The 10,697-nt window shown below is 38.5% G+C and overlaps 1 protein-coding gene across 1 annotated transcript; it reads right to left on the bottom strand.

Moving 5' to 3' along the window:
* Positions 1-3,624: 3,624 nt before the first annotated feature.
* On the bottom strand, positions 3,625-5,631 carry HDA08 (histone deacetylase 8). Its single transcript, XM_008231969.3, has 3 exons — positions 5,256-5,631; positions 4,355-4,935; positions 3,625-4,044 (listed from the first exon to the last, which is right to left on the bottom strand). Exons 1-3 carry the CDS (start codon positions 5,518-5,520, stop codon positions 3,742-3,744), a joined length of 1,149 nt encoding a protein of 382 aa, XP_008230191.2. The 5' UTR covers positions 5,521-5,631; the 3' UTR covers positions 3,625-3,741.
* Positions 5,632-10,697: the final 5,066 nt, after the last annotated feature.

Genomic DNA, 10,697 nt, shown 5'->3' on the forward strand with positions numbered 1-10,697 from the left:
TTGAGTTTGTGAGCTTTGTTTGGGTTTATGACTAATTGTGGTGATGTGGGCTAGTAGTTTTAGTGCAACTTTTGTCCGCATTAGTTTTGCTTTTAGCATGTTAGTTTGTTGTCCTCTTGGGATTGATATTTTAGATGTCTTGTTGATGTCTTTAATTGTACTGTTGAAGTTTATCTAATGAGGTTTTTATTTGATAAAAAAATAAAAAACTAGAAGAGAAAGATATTGAATGTTGTGAATAAGTGAATGAATAGGTCAAGCAGACCAAATAAACCAATTATAAGTATTATTAGTTTCTCTATCAAAGAATCTGCTACCATATTAGCTTTCCAATATAAATATTGAAACGAGAGTTGAGTAGATTCTCAATTTTTATGATGATGATGATGATGTTGTCGTTAGCCTTTATGTCTTGTTTTAGTTTTAGGTTTTTTTTTTTTTTTGCTCCCTAATTTCTTTTCCTCGTTGTTTTTTTATCATCTTAAAATTGGTTTGTTGTGATGGTGTTGTGTAATGATTTTTTATTTGCAGGTCAATTGGTTAGAGTATTGAGATCGCATCTCGCATCCAAGTTCAAATTTCAGTTTCTGTAAATTATATTAATTTAGGTAGTTTAGACAATCACTTGTATCAAAACTTTTATGCTTAATCTTTAATTTCATGCTCTCTAAACAAATCCATAAATTTTCTGAATCTTTCATAATCCCCTTAAACATAATCTTAACTAATACACCTGAATAAACTCCAATCAACACTAAAACAAATTATTTAAAAAGCAATCAGAAAATTAAAAAGAATAAAGAATACAAAAAAGCTTGCGTGACTGAAGAGCTTGGAAGAATTATCAAGAACCAGAAAGTAATTGATTACTGCAGGAAGAGTGGGTAACATGCTCCATCTCTGGACATAAAAGCAAAAGGCATGCAGTTGAAAGATACAATTGTAATATTAATTTGATCTTAGCGGGATAGATTTGTCATTTGCTTTAAAAGAGTTAACATTCTTACTATGTTTTCCCCTTTCTTGCTCGACACAATTAAGCACCCCTTTGTTTCTGTATTAAGAAATCATATCCCAAAAAAGGGAATTTGTGGGGACCGGAGATGGATTTATTTTGACCGTTTCGACAAGCGGACATTTCACCTACACATGGCAGATGCATCTACAAGGAGTTCGAGTTCAATTTTGCATAAATTCATCGTTCTAAAATATCTAAAATTTAGGGTTTATTTGTAGGTTCCAAAATGGGCAAAATAGATTTTGAAACAAAGTTTATTTTTACATAAAAAGTAAGAGACTTGTAATTTAAGTGGCTAAGGGTAGTTACTTTTGCATATGTCCTATATGTTCGAATCACTCCTCTCCTCATATTGATCGTATGAAAAAGAAATTAAAGGAAAAAAATGTAGTGACTCAAAAAAAAAAAAAAAAAAAGTTATGGCATGAAAATATATAGGACAAAATTTTGGTTTAGTCCAGGGCTACATTTACCAGAGTTAGGGTTGATTTTTAGACGGATCAAGTAGGAATTAGGGGATTTCAATTCCAATTCAAAAAAATTCGGAATGAAAATCCTATTCCAATTTCGTTAAAAAAATTTAGGAATTTCAATATCCATTCCAATTAGGAAAACTCGGAACTTATATATTTCAGTATTTTTTTAAAAATACTAGTTCAAAATTTTAAACATGCACAATCATGTTGAACGCTTGAAAACTCTTGTATTCTCTATAACTTGGATGTTGTTACCCTTTATGGAATAACTTGTCTATGTATATTGGTCATTAAATTATATTTAGCTCAACATGAAATTAAATTGTATAAAATCTAAGCTTGAAATTCCAATATATTTTGGAATTCAAAATTTTTTGATATTTTGAGATACATTCCAATTCCAGTCCAACTTTTTTCCGGAATTTTCGGATATCGGAATTGATTTGGAGTTGTCAAAATTGGAAATTTTCAAATCGTATGAGCCGGAAATCAGAGTTTTTAAGTTAGTTCACTATATCAAAAGAACAATACACTTCACTTATTTTGCCTCGAAAGCACTAAAGTGATGTGGCTTCTTTGTTACTTTTGGATGTAATATTAATACAACAGAACATGGCTCGGCTATATGTACACATGGTAGGAACAGAAGTGACAATGAGTGGAAAGGGATTTGCGTTTTGTAAGTATCTGCATTAACCTATTCAGTTTCCGTTTGCAGACAAAAACACGTGCCTCACGACTTGACGCTCTCGTTCATTAGCTTATCAAATTACTGTCAATAGAGGCCCGCCGACAGTACTAACATCTTAGTTTGTCCAAAAATAAAAAAAAAGGAAGGCAAAAAGATCAGTAGACACGTCTCAGAAGTCTACTATCTGCCTTCAGGAGCCTCTTTTGAATGGAGGTATTTGAAAGAACGGATTTGAATTTGGCCACAATGCTAAATTTGTTACAAAATGTTAAATTATATGTATTTGAATGACAAGATGTAATACATTTGAAACGACCATGTACGAGAAATCATTTAGAATCCATTTATTTTCTTCATTTTCTTATTCAAATCTTGACGTACATAAATTATGGTAACGTAATTTTATAATTGAATCCTGTAATATAATTTAAATCTTTAAATTTGAAGTCATCCCATCCAAAATGGAGCCTTCGGTTCAGAATAGGACATGAACCAATGAAGACTGCCGACAAATATCAATGGTTTCGCTTTCATTCTAAAAGCAGAAATCCTAGTCCTGGAAGATTAGGATGCCACTTTAAAATGCAAACGTGCCCCTCGACCGTTGCTGGAGCAGACTCATTGATCTTCTACTTTTAGGTTCATTTCACAAATTTAATTTAAAGATGTGAGATTAACAAGTATCAAGGCAGAATTTCACCACAATTTGAAGAGAGAACAGAGAGAAAATTGTAGGGTAGGAGAGAGAGTAAACATAAATGAGGTTGAAATTCAGACAAATTCCTAGTTTTATTTGTCCATTCAAATTCTAACATTTTGACTATCAAATTGTCGGTGAGTTTCATTCAAATCCATTTCCACTTTATAAACCTGGACCCAAACATGCCCAAATCCAAATCCACCTAAACAAATGGGCCCTAAGGATTTGATAATTCGAAGTGTATAGTGTAACTGAGTCACTCTACAGGAGTCGTTCTATAATGAGGGTGTCATAGATGCAGATCTTCATATTAGCTACATGATTCATCTAAATAGTAACTTCACTTAAGTTTAATGAAAGGATCCTGTGGTTAATAAAAAGGTCCACATGAGGAGTCCATATATGACACTCTCATTATAGAATTTCGTCATTCTATAGTGGGTCTAATATGGCCCTCAAGTGAAACCCTATCTCTTAACTGTTTGATCAAATTGGTTAATCTGATCCAACGATTAAGAGATAGGGCCTCAGCTAAGGGTCATATGTAAGGCCCTCATTATAGAATTCTTGGTAGCTCCTAAGTATTAACAGAAGTGTGAACTTTTATCTTCTGCTCCAGCCATGCTTTTTTTACTTAAAAAAAAAAAATTGCGTATGAATGTAGGTGTACTCTGCAAGATAACAGGGCCTTCATCTCTAATTGGGGATGCTCATACAGAAACATTGATGCAATAAGCAATACTCAATCAAATTTTTTTAAAATAATAATAAAGTGTGACTTGTTTGTTGCAATGACAATCTTATATCATAGACACAGTACAAACAGAGAATGAGGTTTACTAAAATGAATTCCAAATTAAGCTCCTTTTAAGAATGGTACATTGTCTTTCTGGAACTTTTTAATGGATTTAATAACTTCCACGGCCAATGCCTCATCCTCTGGGTAATAAGCAATGGGATCAGATAATAGAGAAGTTGGTAGGTTGAGCACACCTTCAAGTGTGGCATGGAGACAATAGGCTGAGTAGGTAACATGATATCCACCTTCTTGGACAATCAGAAGACGTCCACTGCAATGTCGGTCCGCCAGGCTACGAACAATCCTGCCAATCTCTTGATAACCCTCCATTGTCAAACACTGCCTTCCATTTGGATCAAACTGAGAACAAGCAGTGTTAATGTATAAGCTACTTTAGTTTTTGTTGACAATAAAATTAGATTTCTTCGAAGGTAGCTAGAGAAGAACTTGAAGTTCATACCATGAAGAAGGATATTATCAAAGGGTAATGCCAAAAAATAAATTGGCAACAGTTATTAGTACTAAACACAAACAGCTCTTTTCAAAATATGGGAAGTCTCTACATAAAGACGGTGATGATTTCAGTTTTGTTAAGCAGACACTTTTCTCAATAAATAAACAAATCAAGCAAATCATCTAAATTGAAGTCATGCAGAAAGATTTAACTTACAGCACTTGAATCTTGGCCAATGACCAGAACCATCATTTCAGGCTCAAACTTTTGGATTGCAGGGACAACCAACTCAGTCATGGCATCCCTGTATCCGCGGTCCCCGGTCCCATTTGGTAGAGGTATATTCAAATTATAACCAAACCCCTCCGCTTCACCAAGCTCATCAACAGAGCCATTCTGTGGGTGAGATGGACCCCATGAACCATGATTCATATGAAGGGAGATTGTAAGAACCTTATCAGACCTATAGAATCCCTCAGCAGTCCCATTTCCATAATGGACATCGATGTCTATGACCGCAACCTTTGCGCATCCAGAATTTAAAGCGAATTGAACAGCAAGACCGGCATTGTTAAGGAAGCAGTAGCCATCAGCTCGGGTAGGCTGAGCATGGTGACCCGGAGGCCTAACCAATGCATAAGCAATTTTCCCATGTCCATCAAGCACATGCTTCATTGCCGATAATGTTGTACCGGCAGCAAGAAGCGAGGCATCCCATGATCCGGGATTCAAGAAAGTCCCAGAACAGAGCATCTTACCCCCATCTCTATCTGCTTCAACTAGTTCATTTATGTACTCTGGGACAACAACATATATTTGAACCTACATCAGACTCTAATTTAACCTAAACCAATATTCTTCATAATTTTTCTAACTCATATATATCACAAATGTAAGCATTTAAACAATCAAATGATTAAAATTTGATAAGCCCGAAAGAATTCGTAATTCAAAGCCTCCAAAATCCCAGTACTATGCAATCAAACCCCAACCTACAAAAAGATTGCGAGTCCAAAGTGAACCCAAGTAGCAGGAGAGAGGAAAGGGAGCAACTCAAGAAGCAGAGCAATCAGAAGTTGAAAAAGTAAGCAAATTGATTCAAAGTGAATCCAAATACCTGAAGAGTGGAAAGAGAGCAATTCAGAGAGTAGAGCAGGCCTTCCTGGGAGCCAAGAAATGTAGGGAGAGATAGGGCCTCTCTTTAGAATAGAAACCATGTTTTTGACTCTGTCAGAGTTCTCCGGGTGCTTTTCTAACACGTCCAGAAACCCAGGATCCATTCCAGTGTCGAATACTCCATTGCCTGAGTTATGGTTGAGCATGCCTGAGTCCCAGAACACATCTATGCGGTCAGTTGGGGCAGTCGCAGTTGAAGCAGCCATTGATGAACTCACTCTTTTTTTTCTTTCGTTCTTTGAGTTGGTGTTTTGCTATGGGGGGACCAGGTTGTTCTCAGTTATTTGTCTCCTTTTGATTGGAAGGGCCAACAAAAATTGAGCTGGGTTGATAATGCCGGATGATGCTTGAATGTTATTTTGTTTTACCTTGAGCTCATTTTATTTCATATCATCACTTGGGTTGTTGCACTGTTAAGTTTTGGGTTGGGCCTTAATTATGGATTAGGATTTGGATCGTCTCGTTGTGTTGGCCATCACTAACTTTAATCTAAGCGGGCCCATTATTAATGTAATTTTTTTTTCCGGAACAAACAAAAGAACTTACATGAAGGTCGGCCTTAACTTTTGAGTGGCACATGGCATATATTAAAATGACCCCTTTTTCTTTTGTATATAATCATAGTTGATCAAGAAAGAAAAAAAATTCTGCACATGAATGTATTTTCTTTTTGGCTTAATTATGATATCCTATTAAACTAAAATAATGGAAGAACATGAATCATAAAACATAAAAAACCATCAAATTGTTGAGAAAGTCATCAAACTAGAAGAAGTAAACATTTTCTTGAAGAGAGTGTTGGATTATTTGGATGTTTGTTCCAAAACAAAAATAATAATATTTTAATATTCAATTTATTAATTGTATTGCTAAGGATTCAAAGTGATTTTGATTTTTTTTTTTGGTCGAAATCGCTGAAATTTTTTATTAATAACGAACTGTAAGGTTTACATCAGAAGCAAGAATATTGAAAAGCCAGTCAGTTCCAAGGTGATCCCAAACATGATTACCCCCTGTTTAGAAACGAAACCAGCCACAGTGTGAGCAGCTTTGTTACAAGCCTTGGGTGCAAACACAAAGGAGACCCGAGAAAGAGAAGCCACCAACTGCTGGATATAAAAATAATCCCCTTCAGATATGAGTCTATTGCAATCTGTCCAATAAGCATCAAGATTCCCTTCTGAGTATCTGACTCCACTATTAAGTCAGTGAGATGGAAATGAACACATGCACTAAGAGCATGGCGAATAGCAAGAAGCTCCATCATAAGAGTGGAGGAGCCATGAAGGTCCCCTTGCCCACCAGCACAAAGCAGCAAACCGAAAGTGTCCCGGATGACCCAACCAACTCCCCACGCGACGTCGGAGCTGACCACGCAACATCGCAATTCACCTTGAGAAAACCTGGCGGAGGTTTACACCAATTTTAGGGCACAGAGTTGTTGGTGGCTAGGTGAGGTCGGGGCTGGACTGCTGGTTTAGCCGCACGGTACTCCGTGACTTGATTGAGCAAAAGATGAACAGCCTCCGTGGGGTCAGCCTTCACACCTTCAAAGACTGCCATGTTTCTGGCTTTCTAGATACGCCACAACCCAAAAACAAACCACTAGATTGCCTCAGCTGCATGCTCAGAGGACTTGAAAATCAACATCATATATCGCCAAGTAGAGATAAAATCCTCACCTTCTAACTTGTTCACATCAAGTTGGAGAGGGCTTACAAACCAGAAGGCACGGGTAAAGTCACACTTGAAAAAAAGATGAGCCTGAGTCTCATCTTGGAGGCCACAAAGACCACACTTCCAGGGGCAAGACACTCGTCGCCGACGTAAATTATGCCTCACCGTGAGAATGTTGGAGCAACCACGCCAAATGAAGGCTTTGAGCTTGGGCAGAGCATCAACATGCCAAATTGACTTCCAAACTGCACTGTGAGAGCAGCTGCCACTGGTTTCACCAGCACCTTGACGCCCCAACTCACCATTCCTCTGTAGGTGAAGGGCAAGCTCATAGCCTGAACAAACAATATATCGACCACTCGTGCTGAAGTGCCAAATTAGCTTGTCGGGACATCCCCACCTACTGATTAGTATGCTTAAGATGCAGGAGGCTTCTTCTGGAGCAAAGCATCTGTTAATCACATCCTGTTTCCATGCTTTCAGAAGGGGGTCAATGAGTTCATGGACCATCAAGGGTAGGTCAGGATGTCGCGAGAGAGTTCGAAAGGTGTATAGAGAGGGAAGCCACGGGTCATTTCTCACCTGAACTTTAGAGTCATCTCCAATACGCCAACGCAACCCAGACTCAAGAAGACGGCGCCCTTGGAGAATGCCTTTCCATCCCCAAGAGGATGATTTTTGAGAGGCGGCAGAGAGGAAGATGCCCCGACAAAGTACTTATCATGTAACAAGTAGGCAAGTAGAGAGATCGGATTATGAAGGATCCGCCAACCAATCTTCGCAAGTAAGGCAAGATTAAAGCATTGGATATCACGAAAGCCCAAGCCTCCCGCCTTTTTGAGTTGAGATAATTTTGCCCAACTAACCCAGTGAATGCCGTGTTTCTCCTTATGAGACTTCCACCAAAACCTAGCAATAGCAGCTTCAATTTCTTTACACAAGGATACCGGTAATTTAAAGCATGACATGGCATAACAAGGCATGGCCATAGCAACGGCTTTTATGAGAACTTCTTTGCCCGCCAGAGAAAGGAATTGTTCAGCCCAACCATGGAGCTTTCCGTCTAGCTTCCGACGGACCTCCTCAAATACCTTCCTTTTAGAAGTTCCAAAATCTGCCATAATGCTTAGATATTTACCAAATTCTTTGCAGCCCTTAACCTGCAGGATCTGTTCCATCTGTAAGCAAAGGCGAGAAGAGCAGTTTCCACTATAGAAAATAGAGCTCTTATCATAGTTGACACTTTGGCCAGAGGCCGCTTCATAACACTGTAAAATGTTTAAAACACACTGTGCTTCCCTTTCATCTGCTCTGCAAAATAGGATGGAGTCATCAGCAAACAAAAGATGACTAATGCTGATCCCATCCCCACGTAGCCGAAACCCATGCAAAGCTTGCCTCTCTTCAAATGCTTTAATGAGAGAGGTAAGTCCTTCTGCAAAAATAAGAAACAAAAAAGGAGATAAAGGGTCCCCTTGTCTCAATCCTCTCGAGGGTTTAACATTGCCAACTGCAGCACCATTAATTAGGACACTACACGAAACTGTGGAGATGCATTCAAAAATCCATGAACAAAATTGGTAAGGGAAACCGAGCTTTTTCATCATTGCAATCAGGAAAGGCCATTCAACACGGTCAAAGGCTTTCGTCATATCAAGCTTGAGCACTAAGGTCTTTTAGTTTGAGCGCTTACTCCTTTGTAGAGAGTGAAGAATCTCGTGCACCACTAAGATGTTGTCCGTGATCTGCCTTTCTGCCACAAAAGTGACTGGTAAGGACTAATAATCTGAGGCAACACAGTTTTCAAACGGTTGGTGAAAATTTTCGAGATAATTTTATAAATCATATTACAAAGAGAAATTGGTCTCCACTGCTTCATATTCTGGGGATTCAGAATTTTGGGGATAAGGGTGATAAGTGTGTGATTAAGCCGCCTAGGTAGCTTGCCAGAGTGAAAGAAACTCTGAACTACCCGAAAGACATCAGTACCAACCACAGCCCAATGATGTTGAAAAAGGCCCTGTGAATCTGGCAGGCCCGGAGAGGCTGAGGACTCAAGCTCTTTCTGATGTCGAAAACCTCCTCCTGTGTTACAGCCTTAAGCAAAAGGGAGCCCTCACTCTCAATGATTCGTTTGCTGACATAATCCACTATTTCATTGATGCGTGATGGCTGACTGGTGGTGAACAAGTCTTGAAAATAGGAGACAACAATAGCGTGAATATCAGTTTCCTTCTCATACCAGACACCAATTGCATCCTCCAAGCCCGTTAAACGGTTCTGATGACGGCAAGCCATCACTTTGGAGTGGAAATATTTTGTATTCCTTAATTCAACCAATGTATGCGTGATTTTTGCTTCCAGTAGAGCTACTTCTCGCGAAGAGCATCCTTAAGGTCCTGTTCCAAAGCTCTCACTCTAGAGCCATCAAAATCCTGGTCGGTGTATGCAGATTGCAGCTGCCTTCGAATAAAACTAATATGATCGGAAGAGTTGCGTCCTTCTTGTCTCCACCACTGGACAAGACCTGTCCGCACCCAGCCTAGTTTCCCAATAAATTGGTCCCCGGGACCCTTGAAAATACTTCGCCATCTTTCGATACGACATCTTTGCATCGGGCCTGACGCCCCCACTGTGAATCATAAACAAATCTATGGTGCCAACGGGTGGTAGAAGGTTTCATAGAAAGCAGAAGAGTTGCATGGTCCGACCTCGCCAAGGCCACATGCATCACTCGAGCTTCGGGTAATTCCGGCCAAGGTTCAGAGACGAGATCTCTATCAAGTCTCTCCTGGATCAAACCATTCTCCCGTCTATTTCGCCATGTATAGGGATAACCTGTCTCCACGGTCGCCATGAAAATATTCGTTTGGAACCGCAAGGCATTGGGGTGGCTTGACAGTTTCCAGTTTGAAGGAGCAAGTCCGGCTCCACACCCCCGATCTAGTGGTACTTCTAGAAACCAAAACTAGGAGGCACCGCTATGAATATCTGAAGAGGCAATTAGGCATGAAATTTTTGTTTGCGGTGGAACCGCGTGGACTCAGTGGAGGTTTATGTATGTTTTGGTGGGATGTTCAACAGGTGGAACTAATTAAATATGCAGATTTTTGTATTGAGGCTTTGCTTTATGATCCTGAAGGATGATATATAATTCAAATTTATTTATTTTGTTTATAAATAAGATGATGTCTAATAAGCCATAATCTCTTGTTTTTTTACTCTTAAAAAAAATCAATTTAATATGAATTTGAACAACTATATATAAAACATATAGATATAAATTTTTTTGGGGCCCTCTTGATATGAGGCCCTAGGCCGTCGCCCTCGGGCCCAAGCCTTGTGCCGGTCTTGTAAATACCTTACTCAAAAATAAGAAAATACATCAAGCATGGAATGGTAAATTAAAACCAAAACATTAAAGGGAGTTTCACTAAAATATCTAAAATAGGAGTTGAAATTATAAAAAAACCCAACACCCAAAACACTTTATAAACACACTCAAAACCCATCATTACATACACTCAAAACTCATTTATAAACACACCAAAAAAATATACAATTGTTGATTTTGGGGTGATTTTGGGTGTGTTTCTATATTTAAATAGTGCTTAAATTTTTTTATAAATATATGTCTAGGATTGAGTTTATTTATAAATTTGTAAACATTTTAAAAGCATAAGCTCAAGAATAAAACAGGAGAAAG

This window comes from Prunus mume, linkage group LG1 (assembly GCF_029339155.1).
Source record: "Prunus mume cultivar Tortuosa linkage group LG1, ASM2933915v1, whole genome shotgun sequence".
Taxonomy (NCBI): domain Eukaryota; kingdom Viridiplantae; phylum Streptophyta; class Magnoliopsida; order Rosales; family Rosaceae; genus Prunus; species Prunus mume.